Source organism: Mauremys mutica, chromosome 1 (assembly GCF_020497125.1).
Source record: "Mauremys mutica isolate MM-2020 ecotype Southern chromosome 1, ASM2049712v1, whole genome shotgun sequence".
NCBI lineage: Eukaryota > Metazoa > Chordata > Testudines > Geoemydidae > Mauremys > Mauremys mutica.
The window spans coordinates 22,792,823-22,820,296 of record NC_059072.1 but is presented as its reverse complement, the minus strand read 5'-3'; the positions used below and the strand labels follow the sequence as shown (position 1 = coordinate 22,820,296).

Genomic DNA, 27,474 nt, shown 5'->3' with positions numbered 1-27,474 from the left:
AATTAAATAGCACTGTGTTAAACTACATTTTGTTCTTTCTTTCACAGGATATAATGAATATTCACTGTAATGACAGTTTCATCATGCTAGGAACTATACACATACCTACACTTCTTAAAAAGAGGGTTTTCTGAATGAAACATGTTTATGTACAGTACTGAGGATTCAAAGAACACATTGTTAAATCAGAATTTCAGCAAACTTTACAAACTACACAAAATAAAAACAGCAAAAAAAGTACTTACGGAGTTCTTGACAGAGAACTTATCTTTACATTTGGCAAAGTTCTATCTAGAAGGTGTTTCTTTAAAAAAAGGGAATAAAATTATATACATTATTCAGTAATCCTCAAAATAGGAAGTTATTAAATAGCACAAACAATATTACAATCTTAAATGACCATGTTACATACAAATGGGGACCGGGGTCTACTTTAAAAAGAAAAAACTTGTAGTAAGTCTAGCCTGTACATTTAGGGCCAGATCCTCAGCAGGTATAAATCCCTGTAGTTTTATGGACATCAAGGAAATTACACCTATTTACACCTGCTGAGAATCTGGTCCTTACCTACATTATACACAGAGGAGACCTGCTAAAGCATGGGAGGCTGGACTGGCTACACATTGACAGAAGTTTGTTATGTATACACAAGTTTTCATGCAGCAGAAAAATGTTAGTTTAAGTGTAATCCCTTAAACAGTCATACCATAAGAACTGTATGTGAAGCAGCTTTAAAAATATTATTTTATAATCATATGAAACTCAGAGCTACGCTGATTGTTTTAACTGAATCCCATATTGCCAATATTCAGTTATAAACAATGTAACTATCATTTTTGAGGCCTGATGGGGGCCTATTAAAATATCACTGAATAAGAATAAATCGTACCCTTAAATGCTTATTAAATGCCATATTTCATCTGGAATCAATTACGAGCCTCACAACAGACATTAATGTTATATTAACTGTGCAGTGAATCTCCTGGATAACATTGTAAGACCAAGTGCAGCATACAGAGTATATGAACTAATGTCAGTCTAGGAGGTAGTTTTGTTTTGTGGAGCCCAAAACAACTTTTTGGTTTGTAACTTAAGGATTGAACCTTCAGAAAGTCTCCCATCCTACCAAATGAATATTTTCTCCACTGCAAGACACCTGGCAAAAACTGTTTCATTTACTCATTTTAATTTAATCTTTGTTGAATCTACCCTGCCAGCTCTTGAGACCTGATCCAAAGCTCAATTAAATCAGTGGGAATCTTCCCATTGGTTCCCATGGGCATTGGTTCAGGCCACTATACACCAGTGTATATAGTTCACTAATATGCATTTAGGCCTTGATTCAGCAAAGCACTTAAATACAGGCTCAGATTTAAGCACATGAGCCATCCCATCCCCCTTTAAGCAAAGCAATTCAGCCTGTGTTAAACTTGCAGTTAATTATGAGTGGTCCCACTGATGACAATGGGACATAAGCCTGTGCTTCCGTGATCTGCTGAATCAAGGCATATTTCCCAGCTGTTCCATCACTGAACGGCAAAATGGTAACACGCCTGACTGCCAATGCATCAGTTTGAAACCAGAATAATGCAATTGTGACAGACTCTTCATCACACTAGTGTAAATCTTGAGTAATTCTACTCACTTCAGTAGACTTACTCCCGATATACACCAACGGAAGTGGGATAAGCATCATGCCCCAAAAGCTTCCACTGTTTAAAAATAAAGTTAAAAGAACAATGGATAGAATAAGGGGTTCTCAAACTTCATTGCACTGCGACCTCCTTCTGACAACAAAAATTACTACATGACCCCAGGAGGAGAGACTGAAGCCTGAGCCTGCCTGAGTCCCGCTGCCCCGAGAGGAGGGGGCCAAAGCCCAGCATCCCAGGTTGTGGGGAGCGAAGCCAAAGTCCAGGGGCTTCAGCCCCGGGGGCGGGGGAGGGGGGAGCTGTAACCTGAGCCCTGCCACCCATGGCTGAAGCCTTCAGGCTTCGGCTTCAGCCCTGGGTGATGTGGCTCAGGCTTTGGCTTTGGCTCCGGGCCGCAGCAAGTCTAATTCTAGCCCTGGTGACCCCATTAAAACAGGGTCGCAACCCACTTTGGGGTCCTGGCCCACAGGTTGAGAACCGCCGGATATAGATACTTCCTTTGAAGGCATGATTTTATTAGAACTGCTGGCATTTTTTTTTAAAACCGCCTCTGGGTTTAGAAGTTATTTTTCCTTAGTTCATCATAAAATAATGTTATTTTGGTTGAATATATAATAACTTTAATTAGCTTATTTTGCTGCAGACAGTCGTAAAATGTCATTGCATTACATGTGATATTCTGTGGTGCTATCTGTTGCTAATAACTGAGTGTAGTGAATAATCTTAGTGGACTCCAGGAAACTTCTCACATATGTAAGGCTAGCAGGATTTGCCCCTGATATTTTGCACTACAGATGGTTGGAAAATGGTGACATTTTTGTACCAAACTGGATGGATGGACAGAAAGACATTCACCAAGTTTTCAGCCAGTTCTATTTGGCATGTTACAAATCACGAGCTGGTGAAGATTTTTTTTTTTAACAAAAAAGGTTTTTGCTGAAAAATGGCTTTTGAAAATGAAAATGTCACCAAAAATTTTGTTTTGAAAAGTTCCTCTTTTTTTTTGGACAAAAAATATTTTTTCAGTTTTCTTTTTTGCCCCTTTCTAAACCGTACCCTTGTTTCCCCCTTTTCAGCAACAAATAGCACGTGGGTTAATAAAAAAGGAGAAAAGGATGAAAGAAAGGAAAAAAATTAAAAACTGGACATTTTTTAAATCAAATAATTTTGGAAAGCAGTTTTCTGAACATTTTTTAGTCAGCTCTCCTGGAAAACTTTGAAAAGATACTGCTTTTGAAACTTTCAAAAATTTTCATGATTTTTTTCTCCACATCTTTCAACCAGCTCTAACCTTTATCATTTGGGACATTATAAAAGAAATCTGTGGTTCTAGTATTTGAGGAAATGTTGTACCGTATATCTACATTCTGCTCACAGGAAGGTAACCTTTTTGAAAAGCACCTAAGTGACTTAGATACTTTTGAAAATGTTACCTATAATCATGTTGCTTACAAAGCTATGAAGTGTTTTAGGGCCAATTATGTCTCAGAATGTATTATAGCTCATATAATGAACAATAATCTGTGTTTCCTGAGGTATAAAACCATTTTTTCTCTTTTTTGTTGTACTTTTACTTTAATTTGACCTTCAGTTTTTTTCCCTGTACTATCCACTTCTACTGTACTTTACTTTTGCCAGCTTCTTATCTTCATGCATTCACATGACTTGTACTGTGAATGAAAATTGTAAACCCAACATTGAACCGTAAACAATTAGAAACTCATAGACTTAAATGCAGTGCAAGAAACCCCTGGGCATCACCCTCATTTGAACAGCCATCTTAACCCAAATTATCTCTCTCCCCTTCTGTTCTGCTCAATTCCAAAACTGCAAATTAATGCACTGATTTTCTTTCTTTCTTTCTCTTCAACTGTAAGTAAATAGCAGGATATCAAATGGGTTAAGGGAAATATTCAGTTTTGCTGCTACAATAGGGACCTATGCAGTGCCAGTGAGCATCTCACAAAGAAAATGCTGGTTTTATATTTTCTCTAATTAAGTTACTCTGCATTTTACTGGGAGAAGAATGTTTCTCAGGCATGCTTTACTAATTTTTATTTTAATATGCTCTCAACAGACAAACAAGAGCCCCCTTTAGGGAGAAGAAACACATCTGAGGCTCCAAATGAAAAAATTAAGATCCTGGTAATTGATTCCTTCTGTTCCTACTTTTCCTGCTATTAATCAGGGCCTTTAACTTGCCATAGTCCCCTCTCATCTTCTGGGATTCTTCTCCGCGCTGTCCTTGCTGTCTACTGTCTTTGCAGTATTGGTTAATCATCTGCATTTCTGAATGGCTGAAAGCTCCAATGAAATCCTTTGGGTGGAACTGCAGTGCTCGTACAGAGCTGGCCCAGGTCCAGGGGGACCACTTGTCAGTCATGAAGGCCACCATATCTGAATCTAACACTTTGAAGTTGATCTTTGCTATGGTTTGCTTGAAGCTGTTCTCTGTCGCGATGCAATGGTAGAGTCCTCTGTCAGTATCCTGGACAGAGCGAATCAAGAGTCCTTGCTCAGTCAATATGATCCTTTCATTAAGTTTGACCTACAAGGACGAAAGGAAAAATAAACTTCTTATACAGTGTGATGGGCCAATTAATTATACAAGGCACATGTAATATCTTCTGATGACTCTTTTCACATATGGGAAGCTTGTTCTGTGGAGAGATTTTCTGAATTTTATCTTTATTGTGATTTTCAACAGTTACTATTAAAATTTGAGATGATCAAACCACAGAGACCAACCTAGGCCCTTGAGAGGAGCCACCACAAGGCAGGATTTTCAACCATCTCCAAAGAGAGTAGACCCCTAGGGGTAGAGAGACTTTTCTTTGCCAGCATTACAGACCTGGGGAGTCTTCCCGCTAACATCGGAGTGTTCTGCTAACATCTGCTGAAAGGAAGATGGAGTCTGTAAGACTGGTGGTTGATGTCTCACTGGACACTGGGTGGCTTTTGGGTAAATGCTTTAATTGGGTATTGGCACCAGAGGGCAATTCTATAAAGAATTATATATCTGGTGTAGATTCCATACAATGATGTAAAAGTGTCTGAGGGAAGGATGTCATTCTGTATTCAGTGTTGCACAGTTTGGAAGAAATTTACACAGCACACTATTTAGTTTTTGTTTCATGCCTATGACAGTCAATGATGGTGTTCTTATTAAATATTTCTATGTTGCGGCAACTCACATGGCATGAGGCTTTGCAGAAATCTATTTTGAGTAAGTCTATTCTCCTGAAATTTCCAGCCCAGTTCCTCAAGAAAAGGGGTTTTAGAATTCAGAGAGATTCAGCTTAGCTGAAAAGAAACAACCCTCTGATCCTTTCATGGTTCATCCATTACTAATTCCAGCATGTGTTATTCCGACACAGTTACAAAACAGAAAGACAAAAGAGGACTCAGCTACAATGTATGTTTTTCTTGAGTAAGGAATAAAGAATTGAATCTACGTTGCTAGCACAAGGTTTGAGCCTTCTCTGAGAATACCTGAGAAACAGCATGTTTTACTCAATAAACGCCTTATTAGTCCTCTCTCTCTCATTTCACAGGGTGGCTTGACATGAGTGAGTGTAACACTTTCCATTATTTATATTCTGTCACATGCACCATGTTACCGTCTTACTCTTAGAATAGAAGTTCCTTTTTTTTTTCCTCCAAAGAATATCTGCCTCAGATTTGAAATGGAAATGATGTTTCCTTTTTGTATCACTCAAGGAAAGCATTATATTGTATGTTAGAGTACTGAAACTTGAGAGCCTTGGAGCGTGCTGTAATGGAAAATGTGATTACACCGCAGTGGGGAAAATGCTTGTAGCCTTAAGTGTTTTTAGCTCAGGCTAATTTCTTGCTAAGGAAACCTGCCCCATTTCCCCTCACTCTCTCTTTTATCTTCTCCATTGCATGAAGGTGCTGCTGTAATCAGAACTAGCTCCTTGATTTTACACATCTTGTTTCTTTTATGCCTGTTTCCTCAGATCAACAGCATGTGCTGACTGAGCAAATATTCCCATTACAATCACCTTGTTGTAGAGGAAAGATTTTCTAGTTAGTGTTTTGAATATAGGTGTAGCCTGGAATTTTCTAAGGGAATTAGGTGCCCAATTCCCATTAAAAGTCAACTGGAGTGAAGTGCCTAACTCTCTTAAGCTCCTTTGAAAATCTCAGCTATAATTTATAATGAGAGCTGTCACTCCTCATGCCAAAACACTAAAATATGTTCATGCAGCTTTCCTAACCTGCTTCATCATAACCAGACTGTCTGAGCCCCCTGATTGAATGCACCCCCGCCCCCCCCCGCCCCGGCCCAGATTGATCTGTGCTGCTGAGCTGCATTACTCACCTCTTTCCTTCGGTCATTGTCTTTCTGTAAGAGCCATTTAATGGACGCCTGGGGAGATTTAGGGGTGCACTCAAGAAAGGTGGTGTTGTTTTTCACTCCGTACTGAATGACTTCTGCTGCATTTCTGTACGCTAGGAAGCAAGACGGGGCAGATAAGACTATTGTACTACCGATGCCTGATTCTGACTTGGAAAGCAAACATTTACATGTCAGCAAAACTGGCAACCAAGGCTCCTTAACCTAGCTGAGTCACACCCCGTCTCAGACTCACTAGACTGAAGACGTCCAGGAATCTGTAATTCAGGGCAAAAATCTATAAAAGAAAAGGAATTAAGTTTGGAGAAACTTCAGGCCAAATCAAACTGCAAATATTTCAGCCCTGGGCACAGACTGTTCTGAGAAATTAGGGCACCTGTTTGTGGGTCAAATCCTGCCTGGTGCAGCCTAGGAATAATAAAAGGGCAAAGGGAACTTCTTCTACCCGGTGGTCTCAGGCAGCAGCAGGCCAGGGCATCATCCTAGTGCTCTCTGTGGCCCATCAGCGACTGCCAGTAGCAAAAATCCCCAACATCTGGAGACGGGACACTAGATGGGGGGGTTCTGAGTTACTACAGAGAATTCTTTCCCAGGTATCTGCCTGGCAGGTCTTGCCCACATGCTCAGGGTGCAATTGATCACCATGTTTGGAGTCGGGAAGGAATTTTCCCCTGGGTCAGATTGGCTGAGACTCTGGGGGTTTTCGCCCGCCTCTGTAGCATGTCACAGTCACTTACAGGTTTAAACTAGTTTAAATAGCGGATTCTCTGTAACTTGAAGTCTTTAAAACATGATTGGAGGACTTCAGTAACTCACCCAGAGGCTAGGGGTCTATTACAGGAGTGGATGGGTGAGGTTCTGCAGCCTGCAATGTGCAGGAGGTCAGACTAGATGATCATAATGGTCCCTTCTGACCTTAAAGTCTATGAGTTTAAAGAAGGGTGAGCTATTTAACATGCCTGTCAATGCCCCAGCATCAAAAAAGATACAGCCTGCTACTCCAAGGATGTGGGTAGGCCTGTAGCTGTTCCCTGAATGTGCATTTTGAGGTGAGGTGGGGGCTAAAAATGGCCAGAAACAGCTTCTTTTTCAAAGCAGCATTAAGATGCTCTTCAGTCACCTGTAGCCATCATGTAGTGTCACTCCACCCCCACCACTTGGTGCAGCTACTTATATAGATAGGACAGGACTTAGCTCTAAACCTAAAGTCCAATGAAAAACATAGATCAGACAGAGAATGAGACCAGGAGACAGAAGGAGATGATGCCAGTCTTCTCCTTGGAAAGGCTTTCAATTGATTTATAGCACTCTAGCAATACTTGGGCATATGTTGAGTTTATATCATCACCTAGACTTATTGTTCTACTTCACACTCTTTATAGATGAGCGATTGTCTGTTACCAACATAGAATCATAGAATCATAGAATCTCAGGGTTGGAAGGGACCTCAGGAGGTCATCTAGTTCAACCCCCTGCTCAAAGTATCATCAAGAGTTTAGTTTTTTATTAGTTTGCTCAAATAATAATATTGGCCGAGGCTTAATTTTTCTAACATTACATGAAATGTAAGTTCTATCTTTGAGTAAACAGTAATGGTTAAAAATAAATACTGTAAATTGAACCACCTAGATATAGATGCCTAAATCAAATAATTGCATCATCATATGGCTGTCACCCTGTCTTTCCTCATTCTATCCCACATCTCTTATTTCTTACCCTCAGTCATAGAGACACTTCTAAAATTGGATTCTAAGCAAAGAACCTTTGCTTTCTATTTGTTCTGTAAAGTGCCTACCACACTTTGGATTCAACACATAACAACAGTAATAATATTGTAAATGTTGTGGAAGCGATCCTGAAGTACTTGGCATTCAAAGGTCCTAATCTGGCAATCAGTAGGCCCTTGTGCCTGCATGGAGCTTACTGCAGGACTGGGGTCAAAGTGAGTTTTATAGATGTACTTTAGGATTGAGTCATACAGGAACATACATCATACTGAATGAGAGTCGATCTGTGTACGTTTTCTACAGATTTTAGATAGCTTAGTAGTTTAGTTTTCTATAGCATTGTAGTATCTAAATGCGTTCATCCTTTCACTAAACTTTTATCTATTGCATATTATTTTTACTTGTTATGTGCGCTTTGAAAGACAGAGAAAGAAAACAAATGCTTTTTCATAACAGCCCTAAGAGCTAACAATAATTTGTTAATGCTAAAAGTCTTTACAGAATATATAGAATATCTATATGTAGAGTGGCCATACAAACCTATTGATGCTCAATGCTGTATGTAAATGTAGCTCTGTGCTGAAAAATTTTAAAGCCTCACATGTTAAAGCATGTTGAGGCATGAAACATGGCATGCTTTATGCCTCAGTTTCATAATTGTCTTATAAATTTGCTAATACATTTTACTCACATCAGCTCTTTTGTCTTTTTGGTGGTTGTCCGATGTTTTTTTCTTCTCAGTGTATTAGTTTGCCATAACATGGCTTAAAATATAAATTATATGTTGAAAGAGTCTAAACTACGGTTTCTTTATTACCTTTTATTACACTGGAAAAAGTAGGAGAAGGGCCACCTAGTGCACCCTAGCTCTTCTCTTCCCCACTCTCACCAAAACTTTCTTGAAAAGAGAGAGTGAAACACCCTAATTAAGATTAGTCAATAGCTCAATGGCTAGAGCACTCATTCAAGCTGTAGGAGACCCATGTTTAAGCCTCTACTCTGTCTAACCTGAGAAACCTTCCTGATGAAGGTTGCATTGAAACTAGATATGTTTCTATGAAAAGTTTTGTTTTTGACAAATTGACATATCCTAGCAAAAGACATCAACTCTACTACTGATGGCACAGAGTGAAGTGGACCAGAGTTCAAAACAGGATTAAAATTGCAGGTGAAAATGATCTTGATCCCCTAATCTCAATTTGTGTGGGGATTATAAAGCATTAGACTGTCACAGCCTTTACTCAGTCATGCATGGGAGTAAGATGGAGTAAGGCACAGGTCGTCAAGGGGATTTAGGCACCTAACTCCCTTTGAAATCTTTTTAGGATCTGGGTTTAAATTACAGGTTTCACCCTGTTTGGCCTTGCCTGGAATTGGGAGTGGAAGGAGCCTTAGCTACATTGCCTCAACTCATTGGGCAGTGTAGATGGTCCAGTGTACATTGGGTTGTAAAATGCTTCATGAAAAGGGATAAAATAATGTACTCGTCCCTCCGTGCAAAGAGGGAAAGAGGAAGAATTGTGACTCAGAGTGGTGCCCAAGTCACAGTGCACCCTGGGGCTATTCTGGGGTGTGTGTATGGGGGGGAGGGGGCACAACTTTCACACCATCTCTTGCTCAGGGCTATGCCCAAAAGCACAATCTAGCCCCAAACGACTTTACAGTTCAGCATAATCATCAGGTGCAAGATTGAAACAGGTGGGTGTAAAGGACATGGGCAGAAGTGTGTGGGGAACTACAGCAGTGCACGGTTTCCTTACAGCTGACTCAAGTCAGTGCTACCAGACTCTCACTTTATAATATCTCATGCTGTTTTATCATACAAAGACCCCACTTCATGTAAAATACAAGGAAAGGATGTTAAGGAAAATGGTTTGGAAAATGACTGTGCTTTTTTGCTGCTTTACCAGTAAACCACATGGCTGACGTGAAAATGAGTCACATGAAGGAAAGTTCAAGTGACCTTTAACAGTATGATCATCTTTCAATTACAGTACCTTTCAAGTTAAATCCTCGGCACTGAGTCATAGGATTTCCATGTCTCACATCTTGTCTACGACTCCGCCTGTAATATTTGGGAAGTACAAACTATGAGTCTAAAATAGCCACACTGTAAAACTATTCACCAAATTATATATTAGTATCAGTGGTCATGACTTACTGTAAACAATTCCACGTTTTGCAATTGGCATGCATATAAAGCCCAGACTATTTAAATCAATGGAAGTTTTCCCACTGAAGTCAAGGGGAGCAGAGCAGACTGCTAAGACTGACCCTATTCATGAAAATTACAGACTCTTCTGAACCTCAAAGGAGATGAATTGTATTCAGGTTTCTGAGAAAGGTTTCAATTGGCTTGTACTGTATCCAAACTGGTTCATCCATTCTTCACTATCAAGCAGTATGTCCTTCCAACAGTCTCTGTTGTACAGTGGAGCAACATAAAGCTCAGAGGTTTCACATACAGGGGTTCATACAAACTCTGTCAGTTCCTTTTGGAGGCCAGGGCAGTCTTGTAGGATCAATGACTGCTCCTCATCAATTACTCACTATTTGATATTTGATATTTAGATAGGTTACTTAGGCCAGTGTTTCCAACTTGCCTAAGTAGTCTGATTACCAGAGGTACTGAACACCCACACCCGTCATTAGTTCTCATTGGCGAAGTTGAGGTTGCTCTGCATCTCAGAAAATCACATTACTTATTTTGGTGCCTAACTATGGATTTACGTGTACTGCTCTAAGCAATTAGTATGGAAATGTGTGCCAGAATCTCTCTGTGTCTTGGTTTCCTCATCTGTCATATAGGATGAGTAATATTGCTCTGCTTCAAGGGGATATGGAGAATTTTAAGTCATTAACATTTGTGAAGTGCTCTGGGATCATCAGGTGGTCATGCTTTATCCTATTATAACTATTTTTCTCCACATGAATTCATGCCTCTCAGCCCAACACAAAATTTGGTGGCTGTCTCTCTGTCTCTCTGCCTGACTTTAGAATTTGCAGCAAAACCTGAAACTAGGCAAGTGTTAAGTGGCTTAGGATTTTACTGTCGTCCTTTACATTTAATACTCAGTATTAAAAATGCTGAAGCACTATACATGGCCTGAATGATCTACAGATGAGAGAGAAAATAGTGAACACCAGAGTAGGAAAATATCTAGGTAAACCATAATTTGCTGTGGTCTTTCAGAAGCCTAACTAACCTAATCAAGAGACCTTATCCTGACAGTTTACTATTTATCCAGAAATAAGAAGTGGCAATGTTTGTTTGGGGAGGATGTGTTTGTGGGTGTTTTCAGGACATAAGGAAAAAGTCAGGTGTTTTGAGGTTATGCTGTGTGGGATGACACACAGCAGGCAGAGAGGTGGCGAGAGAAAGATTGACTGTAGAAAGATACTACTGTCTAGACTTGGGGATTTGGCTCGAATTACTGATGTTTTCTCCAGCACAAGCTGTTTCTTTAGATAAAGAAACAATTCATTTCCCTAGCATATGAAAAACAGATTGTTTTCCATACTGTGTTTGGTGTTTATTTTGGTCTGATATAAGAAGCACATTACAAACAACATGTTAGCAGCAATATAAAACCCAATGGAAATAACATGGATATACATGATGAAAATGGCAAGAGGTCAGCTGGAAATTATAAATGTTGGGCCTGAGTTTCCACTTTGTTATACCTCTCAACAGTTTAAGTTGTGTTGGCTTCAGGTGGGCTGAGAATCAGGGAGCTGGAGCCAGCACCTGACGATTCCCCATCCTCCCACTATGGCCTTTGCTTGGTGTCCCAAAGAATCTGTCGTGAAGACCAGAGGTCAAATGCTGAACTTTGCAAATTGTAAACAAATACTACTACTACACAAAAATGCAAGGTACCTGCACCATAAAATATACTTTGTTCATTCAGGACTAACTTGTGCTTTATGAGTTAATCCCGTGCAAGGGGTGGTCAGTAGCTGCCCTAACCCAGGAGAAGTCCAGCAAAGAAATTGTCTCTGTTCCCTTTTTGCTCCCAGTTGTTAATAATCGACTGCTAGCACCTCATCAACTGGCTGGTCCACTGGGGGATGGAGCCAAGGTTCCACCCATTTCCCATCCCTCTCTGTCAGCTCCCCAGATACCCGCAAAGGGAGAAGTACCATGCACACAGTTCGCGGGCTCTTCCTTGCATCTACAACTGTGCTCCTGCACAGGCCAGGCTAAGACCCCACTTGTAATGAAAAGTTTAGTTTGATAATATTTCACATAATGTTCATTAGATATTCTGTAGTCATTTGTACAAGCAGTGAAGCCCCAGTAATATGAGACCGCACTACAGCCTTCTGCTATTAAATATTTCTCCAGAGAAGTGGAGCGAGATTGCTATTTTGCATAAAAAGTATGGTTTGTGCTCAGTGAGAACTAGAGACCTGCTGTTGTAAATTAAAGAAAAATTGCTTTGTCTGCTTTAATGAACCTCATGTTGAAAATCCCAAATCTAGTGGATATGATATGGAAATGAAATTTGCCTGTATTGGTCTGTTTCCCAGAGCAGAGTGGGAAACAGTCTTCTTGTCCTGCGAATATTTTTGACAGTTTGAAAATATTTACCATCCAGAATGGTGTTGAAAAGTCAAAATCTCAAAAATGTTTGCAAATTGAAAAATTTGTAAAAATCGGTTCACGTCAATCGAAAACTTTTGTTTCAATAATTTGTAAATGTTTTGATTTAAACTTTTTTCCATTTAAATCTATTTTTGCCTAATGAGTGTACATTTTTAACCAGAATAAATGATTTGGGGGTTGGTTTGTTTCAAAAATATCGAAATGGAATACTTTGACAATTTCCAAACTTTTTTATTCCAATATTTTTCAAGTCAAGAGATTTGTCGAAACAGACCCAGCTCTATAAATAGTTTTGATGTCAACAAATCAGTGTTTTTTGATGAAAAATGTATCTGAAAAATTCCAGACCAACTTGTTTCCCTATAAATAGTCCTTTTCAGTGAGGAGAAACACAGAATATAAAGATTTAATGCATCAGATATTATGCTGCATGAGAGACATTACCATGATAGTTACATTCACAGCAATTTTAAACAAAGGCAAAAGCATCACTGGATTCTGATTCTGTTCCCACATCGGCGTTACCTCAGTGTAACTCCATTAAAATTGGTGCACATATGGTATGCCAGAGGAGGGTTTGTCCCTTCTGCTTTAAAATTAGAATAAAATCTTTCTTTCACAATGTATTGTTTTTAATATAAAAAGTGATCTCTTTAGCGGATAGTTTTGGTCAGCGTGCAATGCCAAAAACAACAGGGATTTCAGTATTATTTTTAAGAAGCCAGCAACAACAACAACAACAAAAACCAATCCCCTTCTGCTATCCCATTACATGAGCCATGACTACATATGAAAGTAAACCCCTGATTTGTACTTTTCTTGCAAATCTCATCAGACTCCTCACCTCTTCCCTGTTGGGTAGAACCTGGAGCAGGAATTGCCATCCCAAGCACAGTAAGGATCTCTGGCTAGGCAGCAGTCAGCACAGGCTGTTCCATAGATATGGCAGCGATGCAAAGATACCTGCGTGATCCCTTCATCTGAGCTCACATATAACTGTTGCTGTTGAAGGCAATGGAAACATTTATTTCAGATGTGGAGCCTAGAGGAGCAGCTTCACCCAGGAGCTTGGTTAACATATGCATAAAGCCTTCAATTCATTTTGGAATTAACTAAAAACTGAGAAGTGAGCCACTAAAGGGTTCAAAGCCAAAATAAATAGAAATCTCCCAGGTTAATATGCCTATAACATTACCGTCTCCTGTTAGAAAATACTTAAAATGCTATGGTGAATGCTAATGGTTTTTTGGACATTGAGTCTCATTATTTTGTCCTGCTGCAGCAGGTCTGAGTTAATATAGTTCAGATTTGAGGACTTGGTCCTTAGAGAGGATTACTGAATCAAGCCTTTGAGCTAAGTAACGTCTCTGCATAGTCTCCTTAAGAAATACTGTGCAAAGCTTCTAGTTGGATTTATCCAGGACATAGATTCCATAAACACAAAACTTAGAGGTCACTATGGACTAGATTCTGATAATCTTACCTTAAATAGAACCTTACTCCAGGCCAATGGGGCCACTGGAGTCAATGAGACCACTCATGGAGTAAGGATCATTCAAGGTGAGTGAAGCCATCAGAATCTGGAGCAAAAGCCAGTTTAATAGCATTTCTTAAAGTGGAAATAAACCCTGGATAGGAGCATACCTGAACTGTGGTGGCCTGAGTCCCTCTCTCTCATAATGCTGGCAAATCTCATTGAGTTTAATTTCATAAATAGTAATTAATTAATTAATACTTCTGAAAAGTCTTTGGCAAAATTCAGTAAATTTAAAACTGTTTGAATACAGAATTTTAGCTACCTTTTATTTTGGTTGTGCAGTCACACAACTATTATGATCACCATCACCATATTAATGATTCATGTCAAAATAGCCATTATGAATTAGCTTGACAGACACAACCTCATCATAGGCCCCATACCACCATTTCTACACTCCCCAAGCGATGAATGAATAATTTAGACAAATAGCTTCAGTCTATGGATTGTGATGTGATTGGTTATATGGTAATTTTTTTGTTCCCTAATTGGACTTTTTTATCAGTTGAAAATAACCAATATTGAACAATGCACTAGTGGATTTTGTCCTGACGGTGCTGGGACAGATCCTTAGCCAGTGCAAATTGGGAATCAAAGGTGCTACACTGAAGATCTGTGTGTCCATATTTAGTATGGTGCATCCTAGTTAGCCTTTTTAGGACCTTAAGTTAAATTCTGTTCTCAAATAATAACCACTAAATGAGTGTTCCACTTTCCTTTACCTTTTTAGATGAAATCTTCATTGTTGTTATGGGAGCATTATTCTGAAAGACAAATCACATTTATATGCCATCTTTTATTTATTATGGCATGACATTAAACTTTAACGTTTTGTAAGCCACAGTCATTTCTAGATAAACCATTCTTTTCCAGACTCTTGAGGGGATGTCATTCACACCTAATCATCTTTTGCCACAACTCAACAAACATGACATAAACACAAAGTTTGAGTCAGTAAATATATTGGCTGCATGAACCTCTGGACTTGACTCAGACACATTAACAAGTTCTCACACTTCTGGCTGAACTGCTCTTAAGAGCTGACTCACTACTACAGATAGACAGTATGTGTTTGCAAACCATCACTCTCTCTCTCTCTTTGGAAGGCACAGCCTTTGTTCTTGGAAGGTGACAGCATGCAGGAATCATGTAACAGCTCATACGTAATTAGCACATGATCTGGACAAGGAGAATTAATATTTCTTCCACACTGTATCTACAATGCGTACACTTTGGTTACTGTCCAACACATGATTTTAGATTATCAACAAGAAATGCCAACATTACAAATGATGTGTTGTGTTACTGAATTTTTGTTTTTGCTCAGTGCACTCAGTGACACTGCACACTACTGTATGTAGTTTTCAGTGTCATTTATTATCTGTGTTGAACTGAATGTTAAAGAACACCCTTTGGAGTTACTACATCCACTGTGTTAAACCAATGAAACAATCCATCATTCTCATCAAAATTAATGGTGTCAGTGATGGCAACAGTAATGACAATCATTATTTTGGGGATCAAGGATTTACTATAGTAATCACAAGATACGGATGTCATTGTGGTATGTCAGGATTAGAGTGTGGCACACCAGAAGAGCTGCGAGGAGGCCCAGGGCTGGAATAGCAAGGGGCTTTGCAGAAACTGGAAGTTGCTCAGAATTGGGGCTGGGGGGTTGTAACACTTCAGGACTGAATACTTGGGATCTGGGAAATCTGAGTTCAATTCCTCTTTGACCTTGGGCAAGTCGCTTAGTTTTTCCAGGCCTCAGTTTCCCATCTGTAAAATGGGGGATAATAGTACTTCCCTACCTCACAGAGATGCTGTGAGGACAGATACAGTAAAGATAATAGAGTGTTCAGATGCTACAGTAGTGGGGGACATATAAATACCTGAGGTGATGATAAGTGCATTGGCAGATGTTGGGGCTCAGGACTGGAGCAGTAAAAGTTTAGTAAGTGAGAAATGAGTCATACTGACATAGCTATAAGGGGTAAATGGCCAGATTAATCATAGAATACCAAGATTGAAAGGGACCTCAGGAGGTCACCTACTCCAACTTGCTGCTCAAAGCAGGATGAATCCCCAGACAGATTTTTGCCCCAAAGCCCTAAATGGCCCCCTGAAGGATGGAACTCACAACCCTAGGTTTATCAGGCCAATGCTCAAACCACTGCACTAGCCCTGCCCCCTAGGTATTACTACCAGTTCATATCTAATGGGTAGTAAATTTGCAGAGGTCAGTGTGTGGAAAGCTTACAGTGCCTATTCCCCCCTTGCTTTGAACAGTTCTTTCAGTGTAGGGTGACCAGACAGCAAATGTGAAAAATCGGGACAGTGGGTGGGGTGTATTCGGAACCTATACAAGAAAAAGACCCCAAAATCAGGACTGTCCCTATAAAATTGGGACATCTGGTCACCCTATTTCAGAGTCTCATTTTTACAAACACTGAAATAGATCAAAATGTCCCCAGTTTGTGTCTGCAGTGTTGGCCTGGGGCTCTGTCTCCTGTGTCTTGCATGGAAACGAGATTAAATAGCTTTGCTCCAGCCGTCTTTCTCACTGCAATCTGTCAAATGCCACTTTGGGTCTCAGATTCCACTTTCCCTCTCAGAGCTACTTTTCAAAAAGAAAATACTTGACAGCACTACCACATGCTTTACTTAGTCTATGCCTTTACTTACACTAAGCCTATGCTACCCATGTCCCCTCTGTTTTTGAGAGCCATTAATAAAGCCCCAGCACAACAACATATGTTTTGAGCCCTGAGCTTATGCTAGAGTGATCTTGAGGGCTCAGAATGTAATGATGAGAAGACCAAGCAGGGGACTGAGAGTCATGACCCTGGGTTCTCTCCCAGGTTTTGGTACAGACTTCCCATGAGCCCTAGCTTCCCCTGCTCTAAATAGAATGAATAATATTTCTGGTTAAAGAAGTCCCATAAAATATTATTCATGTGCACTTTTTGGAAAACGTAGGCTCAGTTTTCCACACAAGGTATAACAAGACAGATAACTCATCCTGAGGTACAAAGCAAGTGGGGAACCTGGGTTGGGCAGGCATGTAGGAAGGTGTGCAGAGGAGGAGGTTGTACAGAGGTGGCAGCCCCTTGTATGGCTTGCACAAGGGAGGGTCTCTGTTCACAGGGGAGAAGGGGGTATGCTTTCTTGGTGTGCCCAAAGAGGGCTTGGAGGAGATGGAGCTATGACCTTGCCCCTTCCACATCTGCCCACACAGCAAGTTAGCTGCACCATAGCAAGTGGGCTGCCTAGTCCCTCTGCACAACAGGCTGAGCTGTGCTGGGTACAGAGAAGCTCAGCCTAGATCTGCATCACTTGCCCTGAGTCTACCTGGTAAATGGCAGTCCACTTGCAAATTTCAAAGAGCTTTCACCAGTAGGGTGAACAGTTCCTTATTGTTCCAACAGGCAGCTAGAATGATTGACAGAGACTCTTTTATTGTTTTTGCCATTAATTGTTTATGCCTTTTTTCAGCTTAGGGTGATTTAGGCCTAAAGCTTTTTGACTCCAGTGACATCTGGCTTTAAAGTACTTGAGCAAAGTAAAAACAACACCAGCTTGCTTCAAATCTGTGGCTCATAATCAGAAAGCGTATAGTATAATCAAAGAAGTTAAAAAGCAAAAAGAGAAAGAAAAACTGAGATTCCAGCTGCAAATGGCTGCTGCCTCAATATGTGATGCCAATGATAAAAGTCTCCTGCTGGCAGTCAGTATAACATGACCTCTTAAAAAATATGATTATCAAAATCCTTTGAGCCAGGATGACAACATTAGTAAAACAAGGCATTTGAATGCAGAAAAAAAGATTTAAGCCCATTTACACTCCACACTACACTAGACATCACCTTATTCCTACTTCCTTCAGTTGGAGGGCATCAAGCTGACATTCTACTAATTTATTTGATCTTTTATCAAGTGCTAGTCACCCTTGCTAAAGTCCTTTAGACAAAGTGTTTGTGTGAACATACATGCTGGAGGAATGAAAGGGGGAGGAAGACAAACCTGAAAAACCTCCAGTTCTTCTAAAATGAGCTCTCCACTTGCAGAAGAGTTGGTGGGTAGGACAACAACTTTCTGTACAGTCCCCTGATCTGGAACATAGAGAGAGGACAGATGAATTCTTACCAACTAGGAAAAAATATTAGAGGAAAAAGCAGAATGGAGAGAAGGGTGGAAACGATTTTCATAAATTCATAGATTTAAAGTCCTGGAGGGACCATTAGATCATCTAAGTCTGACCCCTGTGTAGAACACAGACCATAGAACTTCATCCAGTTACTCCTGTAATGAGCCCAATAACTTTGTGTTTGATTTTAAAATATCTGTAATAACTCTTTCTAGTGGGAGTCATTCAAGCAGGCAATAGATGTATAAAGGGATTAGACTTTTCTCCCACAGTTTTTTGATTAAGTCATGGTCAGATATTTATTTATTCATTCATTTATGTACTATTATTTTATAGCATCCATAAGTAACAGTCAGAATTAAGTCCCCGCTGTACTGGGTGCCATACAAACCCAGAGGAAGAGGCAGCCCCTGCCACAAAGAGTTTACGATCTAAAAACACAAGAGAAACAAAGGAAAGGAGAAATGGATACAATGCCGAATTTTATGTGCAATTCATGGCAACATATAACAGAAACTAACAGCATGTAAGCAACCTGCATGGTACAAATTTCAGTGCAGGAATCAGTTTTAACATGGGTGAGATGCAAGCTCTAGCCAGTGTGGGATGGTGTGCACCATCAATAACTGGGGCCGTATGTAGCAAAAGAAGCCACTTTTTTGATCCACATGGCAATCAAGGATGTCCATGGGGAATGCATGAAAACTGCTCTCCCCACAGTGGCACCATAAAAACACATTGTAGCATGTAGTCTCTGTCCCCAAAATCAATTTGATAGCATTACATTTGAAATGGGGATTGAGGTGGGACCTGAAGGAGGGCAAGGCAGTGGCTTTATGGTTCAGGGAGGATGTTCAGGGATTGGTTCAGAGAAGATGTTCTGTGTGAAAGGGATGGCATGGAAGGTAGTGTGTGAGGTGACACAATATGATACAGGAGCAGATAAAATGGGAAAGATTTATATTATATTAATTATTAGTAGTAGTGTTACCATAGCACCCAGGGGCCTGCATCATAGACCAAAACTCCATTGTTCTAGGGCCTCCAAGGTAGGTAGGGACAAATGTATTGCATTTGATGCAGTGGAAAAGGCAGTGTCAGAAGATGGACTCAAAGAAAGGTTTGAGATGGTAAGAGTGATAGACCAGAAAGTTGATCTTAGCAGCTAATTTTATGCTGCTCAGCCAGGACTTTGTTGGCGCTTTAGAAAACCATGAGCCTTGGGCTACATCTACACTATGAGATAGAGGTGTGATTCCTCTGCTCATGTACACGTAGCTTGTGCTGGCTCTCACAAAGTTAGTGTGAGAATGAACAGCAGCATAGCTGCTATTGCACCACTGAGCCCTGCCGAGCAGGTACCCACCGGTTTCCGGTGAGTTGTATGCAACAGCACTCAGCTGTGCTTCTGCTGCCTCTACCTGTGCTACTGAGGCTACAATGTAATTTATACTCATGCTAGTTTGAAGACAGCTAGCACAAATATGTGTACATGAGCATGGGAATCACACCTTTATCTCATAGTGTAGACATAGCCTTGGATGAAAAAAGGATTATGGGCATAGGTGCTGGAACTAGGGTGCAGGGGAGGCTGCAGTTTCTGGCTTGAAGTGGTTTCCATCCTGGCTTGAAGTGGTTTCCATCATATACAGGGTTTACAGTTTGGTTCAATGGCTCTCAGCACCCCCACTATACAAATTATTCCAGGACCCATGGCTATGAGTTCCTCTTGTCCGGAAGGACTAGAACTCAGACTGACTATTTTGCTCTATATATGTCACAGCAAACCTATTTTGCTCTATATTGTCACAGAGGAGCAAGATCAAAGAGTTTGTATCCCACTTTTGTCATGAAATGTTTCAATAATAATATTGAATTGAGCAGGTCAGTAAAATGTTAGAGCTGCCGTGTGTGTGTGTGTGTGTGTGTGTGTGTGTGTGTGTGTGTGTGTGCGTGCGCGCATGTTGGCATTTCTGCCTGTAGGGAAATGATCTGAGCTTCCCATCAGGCAATCTATGATGTTGACAGAAGAAAGCAAAAGCAGGAGACTTGTGATTTTGTTTTTAAGGTCAGTGACTACATTCCATAGCTGGAGTTAGAATGCAAGTTGGTTGGCGTAAATAATTTAAATCATTCTTTTTCCCCAGTGGAAGCTAGCAGATAGACATACTTTGACTTCAAAATCAAGAATTGTACTCATGTATAATAATCCTGACCACACACCTAAACCACACTGTTGTTTTTTAACATTAAATCAAGAAATCTAAAGCAGCCAAGATATAAAAAAATGTATAGCTATCAACTGTACGTGCTCAGCAAATGTTAGCTATGAATATTTCATGAGGATTTGTTCTATGGTTATCGTTTGTCCTCATTATGCAATGATATGATGAACCGGTTCTTTCAGAAGAAACTTTCTTGAAACTAAATCTTTTGACAGTACTCAGTGGTCTGGACAGGGTGCCAGCATTAGCAAAACTATGAGGACCTGAAAGAGATTTACTGGCTGCCAGGGCCTACACGATCCCTAAACTCCCTGAATACTGTGGAATGTCCTTCCATGGAGCTGAGATGTGTGTGTGTGGATAAGGCACCAGCCTTTACCTCTATAAAGCCAGTCAAATAGTCATGAATATGTGTGGCTTGTACACATAGTCTGTCTCTACTCCCTCTCCTTCTTACCTCCCTTCACAGCATTGTGTTATGACTCCTCTCCAGCAATGTCCTTTGTTCCCTCAGTATCAGGATATACAATATACTGGTGGGGAGGAGTTGCTGATTGTGATGAATTTTGGAATACACTCTCAACTGCCTGTCCTGTGTCCTCTAAACCTCACTTACAGGATGTAAAATACTCAAACACACATTAGTACAGACCCTATCCTCACCCGTGCAATATGGGTCTGACCCATATAAAAGTAAGTGTATTTCAACTATGTAGCAATCCATGCCACACATTTAAAACTGTAAACTGGTCTTCCATGCACAAACCCTGAAATGGGATGCTGAAATTAGAGTTTACAGCATGGGCATTTGCATAACTAAGCACTGATATGAGCACACAAATTCAGGGACTTGTGTCCTTATAAGGAACTCCACATCTGAAAACTGGGTTCCTGAATCATTAGCTGCTGCAAATCCTTGATAAAACAGGGCAAGTAGACAGTATTTCCCATATGTATCTCAATTTATTGCCTGTTGTCTCAATATTATTTTAACATGACAAGCCAGATCCTTGTCTCCAGATACATTCCCTTTCATAAGGAATCTCCACACCGCTCTACTGTGCTTACTAGTCTTGCTATAATATTTTCAAGATATTTTATGCAATGTAAAGCATAACAGTGGAAAATTGCTCATTAAATTTTTTTTATGCAAGGAGTAACCTTGGCCTGTGGGCTGTTCCTCCACAATACGCAGTAACACCAGTTTTACTGTTATTGCTCAATCTTTTCCTTGGTAAGTGAAACAAAAATAATGGTCCCCAGATGGCTTTCTTAGTCCCTTTTCCAAAATGTTTAACTCTCTAGACTATAAGAACAATGGTTGTCAAACCAAGTACACTTCTACATATTCATCTCAGAATAACTACATTTGAGTTTTGTTGCAAATCTTATTTGTTCACTTCTGTTAATGGAATTAAATTCCTGGGTCAAAAGGAAAGTTGGAAAGGATACTGGCAAAACAGTCATGGACACAAGAGGTATGCAAAATTACACACAGTCTGATGTTTTTTCCAGTTCATTATTGTTCTTCAAGCAAGATACAAGACACGGAATGAATGTAAGTCATTTATGTTCACAACAAGATCCTATAAAAATCAAACAAGTAGAGGGACAATTTCCTTCCCGGAGTAACTCTACTGACTTCCCTAGAGTCACTCCAAAGATTAATTTGACAAAGAATGTGTTAGTTCTACTAAATTAGGAGACAAGCCATTGTGTCTGCTAAACAGTAGAATTTACCTAGCTACATGGCAGATGTATGCCTTTCACTGGTCTCTCTGTAGGTAATACACAACACTGGACCTTACTACAGTACATGTCAATACCCATGTTGTAACTGAGAGAAAGAGAGAGAGCCATGGAGAGGAGAGATCTGGCTGAGCTGTAGGTGGGTGCAGCCTTAGTTCAAATAGGTGGTCTATTGGTTGAGCTCTGTAGAATGTGAACCAAAAAGGAGTCTTTTCCCAGCTGATACTGTAGGAGCTACAATATATTAAGTTTCTGTCATCTGGAAGTTACTCTTGCATGATAAGATAATTTGAGTTCCTAGCTCCCCACTTCTTTTTTTTTCTTTTTTTAAAAGCAGATTCTCATTTACATATTACTTTTTCCTTCAACAGCCTCTTTGGTCTCGTGTTATAGTTCCTTAAACATGTGGCCTTTAAGCTACACATGTGAAACACTGTTTTATACTTTTTTCCCCTCTGTCTTGTTACACAATTTCCAGTGGACAAAATTCTGAGAGTTGCTGAGCACTTGCAACTTCCTCTAACATCAGCACCTCTCAGGATCTGGCCCATAGCTTCACACGACAAACCTCTTCTCTCCTTACCTCTCTCTGTACAACATGGGTATTATCACCTGCTGTAGCAAGATCAAGTACTATATATTAGCTTCTTTCGAATGTAGACAAAACTTTGGAATGATAGACCTTAATCCCTAATCGAGACCTAATAACTTCCATTACCGACTAGTGACATTCACCCTTTCTTTGGAGACTACAGCCACATAAACTAATAAAGAAAGCTGCTATGATTGCTTTCCTGCCCCACAGTTAATAGTATCCTAGCCATAGAGAATCATTGTCATTGCCATTATATAACCCACTGGTCAGTGTGCATTACGTGTGCCTCCAGGTCCCTGGTTCAATGCCTGGTACGTTGACCAACATAGCAGCTATCTCAATAGCACTTTCTGGACATACTGAGTTAAGTTCCAAAGATGAAGCAGTATTCTTGTTTAGAGAGCAGGTACAGGTCTGGGGAAAACCCACCAACTTTAGTTTGCACAGGTTTCAGTGAACCTAACAAGGCTGACCCAAGCGCTTTGCTTTGAGTTTGGGGTTCATTTGAATTCCAAAATATAAATCAAACTCTTAAATGATTTGGAACAGAGTAATCGTGGACATAGAGCCTGATCCAAAGCCCACTGAAGTCAATATAAAGACTCCCATTGACTTCAGTAAACTCTGGATTAGGCCTATAGTTAACCTATTTAACAACATGATCATTTTATTACTACTAAACTCATTCTCCCTTCCCCTTCTGTCCTATTGTTTTTCACACTCACTTCAGCACAGGGATAGTGTCTTCCTCTGTGTTTGTACAGTGCTCAGCACACTAGGGGTCTTTGTCCTGACCGAGGCCTTTGGGCAACCATAGTACAAATAATAAATATTGAGAGAATGCAATTTCTTTCATGCCAAACCTTCTCAAACAACACAGGTTTCAAAGCTTGACTTGAAGTCAAATGTTACTGGAATCACAATCCCCTTATGAGGGATTGGAAAGAGTGACCAGCAAGAGGAGAAAGAGCAAACATCCCCTAGGCTTGGAAATGGAGCAGAGAGTAGGCAGAGTGGAAAACAAACAGAGAGAGAGACTGCGAAGAAAGGAACACAGAGAGAGGAAGAGAACAATGTGAATGAAAAAATAAATAAGGTGCAAGATCCTTCAGTGGTGCAAATCAGCAGATTCCTGTAGAAGCCATTTGAGCTATGACTGCTTACACCAGTTGATGACCTGGCCCACAGTGTATAACAAAGGAGGTAAAAAATAATGAATGGTGATATCAAATGCAGATCTGTTTGGCTGAAATACAGTGGATTGAACAGAAGAGATTTGAGCTTACATCTCTCTTTCCAAATTACCACCAACCGTTCTTTTCTACAATGACCATTGTAGCTCAGTTTTGCCAACTTCAAAGAAAGACTTAGAACAAAAAACAACAATCCCAGAAAAAAACAACAAATCAAAGGGCTGGCTGTCCACATCATGAAAACCACCATCACAGCTGACACTAACTGCTACCGTGCTAAACATCTTACGGAGAGGTCTCCTCCTTTGAAGGGGTCCCTCATGTTGAGGCATGAGGAAGATTGGTGGGGCAGCATGAGAAAACCTGTAGTGCTTTTGCCCTGGTTGTACCTGTACCTTAAGGTTGTTGATTGGGCACATTTCATAAGCATTACATTGACTTGAAATAAATAACTAAAAAGAAAAGAATAAGTTCTCGATGATGCCCAAACTCTCTTTGTGTGAAACCCTTTCAGTCATGGGACAGTATGTGAGATGAATGGTTGTACTGCTTAGCAGTTAAAGCTAAGGACTGACAGTCAGGCCTCTTGGGCTCTCTCTTTCTGGCTCTGTCACTGTTTTGCTGCATGGCCTGGTCAAAGGTACTTAACTGTTCTATGTCTCAGTTTACCCCATCTTGAAATGGATATAATACTTTTTCAGCTTACAGACTTGCTGTGAAACTTAATGAACAGTCTGTAAAGCACTTTGAGGTCTCTCCCAAAGAGCAATTCATAAGTGCAAAGAATTACTGGGCTAACTACTTCGATCTTCATTCAGTGTCTACTCATTCCATTTCCAGGCAAAATCCTGAGAGTCAATGAAAGTTTGAGTAAGAACTGAGGAGGGATCTCAGGATACAGACCTTGGGGGATGGGGGAATTTGCAACTCCTAAAATGGCTGTAAGAGTAAAAAAGCTTTGCAGGAGATGATCATCATAACACTTCAAATGATTTGCTCAATATGCCTGAGTGGACCGGGGGAATCAGGCTGCCTTTGGTATCACTCTTGTGTAAAACCTTCTTCCAGAGTGCAAAGACAGAACTCAAACTAGTGAATTTAATGCTTGCTTTTCTGACCAGATTATCTAGCTCTGTAACAATCTGTAGTTCATTACATGTTATGGGTTATTCCATTGCTGGATACTACTGTTGTTAGCGAGAGTCAGTCTTCCAAAAAGACAGCCATCACGTAACACCGCAAAAGCAAGTACTCCAGGGAGTTAGTCACATATGTGACATCCATATTTTAACCTCATGCTCTGAAAGTGCTAAGTGCAACCAGTCTTTCAAATGAAGGGTTCAAACAATTGGACAAAGGAAGGAAAGATAATTAGAAACACTGAACAAACACACACAACATTAGACACTGGAAACAAAACCACATGCACACAGCCCAAGTTAAACATATGAAACTGTGCTAAATCATCCTGAAATCTGAAACACCTTTTACAACAGTAATGTAGCCCCCCTTTCCAATAGCTGAATGACATCATGCCTTAGAGGAGCCGAGAAAGTTCTTAAGGATGGCCAGTAATTGGTGAATGTGCCTGAACCTGACGCGGATATTTAAATATTTTCATAACACTAACAACAATAAAGAAAGCATGCATAGTCCAAGGATTGCGCAATGTGGTGCACTCTGTTCAAAGATTTGGAAGTGCAAGTGGTAGGTCGCAAACTTAAAAAATAAATATTAATCTCAAGAAAATGCCTGCATGCTGTTTTGCTGCCTTTTTTAAACAAATGGAAAACAACCTACCAGGGGATAAAGTGGAGAATTTGGAGGCTTGAGACATGGAGTAATGTAATTAAAATAAAATGCAAGGGAAATGAAATGATTTATGAGACAATCAGGGAAGCAGAGTAAGTGAAGAAGAGATCTAAATCCAAGGTCTTGACCAGACGACATAGAGGAAAGGGCTTTAGCCTCATTGTCGTTGTCAAATATGCAAATGGATAATTACACTATGACCAGCTAATTACAGCTGTGGTTTCTATTGGGATGATAAGGTATTCTACACTTGTCTATCTACCGCTAAACAGTTGCTGCTTTTCACCCCACAGGCACCTCCATTTCAGCGGTGGATGTAGAGATCGCCATTGTGTCAAGCCTTTGCATCAGCCTGGCGGGTTTTGTAAAGTGCTTTGGGATTCTTCAGGATGAAAGGCACAGCGTAAATGCAAGATCGTTAGCATTAGAAAAGCTGTGTGTAATGTTTCAAGAACAATGTCGGTCTATGGGATTTATTTCACTAGTCATGTAGCTTAGAAAAGAAGTACTGTACTGAAATTAACTGTTGGCAAGGAACAGTTGCAGTGAGTTTGACATGCCTGGCTGGGGGGAGCAAAGGAAATATTACATTTATTTCACGTTCATGTAAAAAAAGACATGGCTGTCTGTACCCTTCCTGTGCCATGGCTACATGATGAAAAATACAGGGGTTCCTAGAGCTACTTTTGTTATTGTTCATTTGCACTCAGGAACTGATTTACTACTGAGACCGTCAAGGAGGAGGGGGGAAGCTAAACATTTTGTGTGCTCTGCATCTGGCAAGATATAAAATACTCCAATTTGCAGCATGAGACAGGTCACTGACAGTAACAGACGTGACTGGGAACATCTCAGTTCAGCAGCAGTAACTAAGCATCAGAGACTGAGTGTAATTGTCACCAGGTGCCAAGTCCCATTCTCCACCGCTGAGGGGCTCAGGGCTCCCAAGAAATTATCAAATCAAACTCTGTTATACAATGTGCATTTTGCATTTTCTAGGATAAACTTACATAAAAGGAAACTCCCTCTGCATTTCTTCTGACTGTTAATATCTTTATCGAATCCTCCTGAGTCTCACAGAAAGCACGGAGCCAAGGAAAAGGGTAAAGAGTCTTTCCTCACAGAGACAGAACCTCGATGATTTGTATTTACAAGGGTTGAGAGGCACTGTACTTATATCATATCTGTTTATTTTACGGCAGGGCTATGAAGCTATTAGCATCTTAGGAAGAATCTCTGCACCACCCAGGAATTGTAACGTCCAAAAAAAAAATAGACTAGCAGAAATTATAAATAGTACATATCACAGGGCATCAAGTCTATTATTTCAGTAGTTGTGACTCTAATCTTAACTCTTTGAGAGGGTGCACTAAATTGGATTTCATAGAATCATAGAACCATAGGGTTAGAAGGTCCTGCAAAGAGGGTGTGCTGGCAGATTATAGAACGAAAACAAACACATATAACCAGCCCATGTATGTTAGTACCTTTAATGAGCCACCTGCTCGTTGTTTATCCATGGCTGAGTCACTTAGCTGCTCTCTGTGATGCCTAACCAACCTATAAAATGAGGTTGCCTGTACTTATCCCCCTCAATGGAATTTGATGAGGAGTAACTCAGGCTGAAGGCTAATGGCATTTTGGGTTGTATAAGTAGGGGCATTTCCAGCAGATCGAGGGATGTGATCATTCCCCTCTACTCAGCACTGGTGAGGCCTCATTTGGAGTACTGTGTCCAGTTTTGGGCCCCACACTACAAGAAGGATGTGGATAAATTGGAGAGAGTCCAGCGGAGGGCAACAAAAATAATTAGGGGGCTGGAGCACATGACTTATGAGGAGAGGCTG

At 40.3% G+C, this 27,474-nt stretch overlaps 1 protein-coding gene across 3 annotated transcripts in view; it reads right to left on the bottom strand.

Annotated features, from left to right (window-relative positions):
* Nucleotides 1-880: 880 nt before the first annotated feature.
* Nucleotides 881-27,474, bottom strand: part of SEMA3C (semaphorin 3C) — a 163,793-nt gene continuing 137,199 nt past the window's right edge. For all 3 annotated transcript variants that reach the window (XM_044987190.1, XM_044987180.1, XM_044987197.1), the window contains 6 exons: nt 17,930-18,018; nt 14,629-14,670; nt 13,214-13,371; nt 9,758-9,825; nt 5,998-6,128; nt 881-4,200 (listed from right to left, as the gene is read on the bottom strand). In XM_044987190.1, coding sequence (XP_044843125.1) covers nt 3,787-4,200; nt 5,998-6,128; nt 9,758-9,825; nt 13,214-13,371; nt 14,629-14,670; nt 17,930-18,018 — 902 coding nt within the window. In that variant the 3' untranslated portion in view covers nt 881-3,786. The remainder of the gene's footprint in view (nt 4,201-5,997; nt 6,129-9,757; nt 9,826-13,213; nt 13,372-14,628; nt 14,671-17,929; nt 18,019-27,474) is intronic.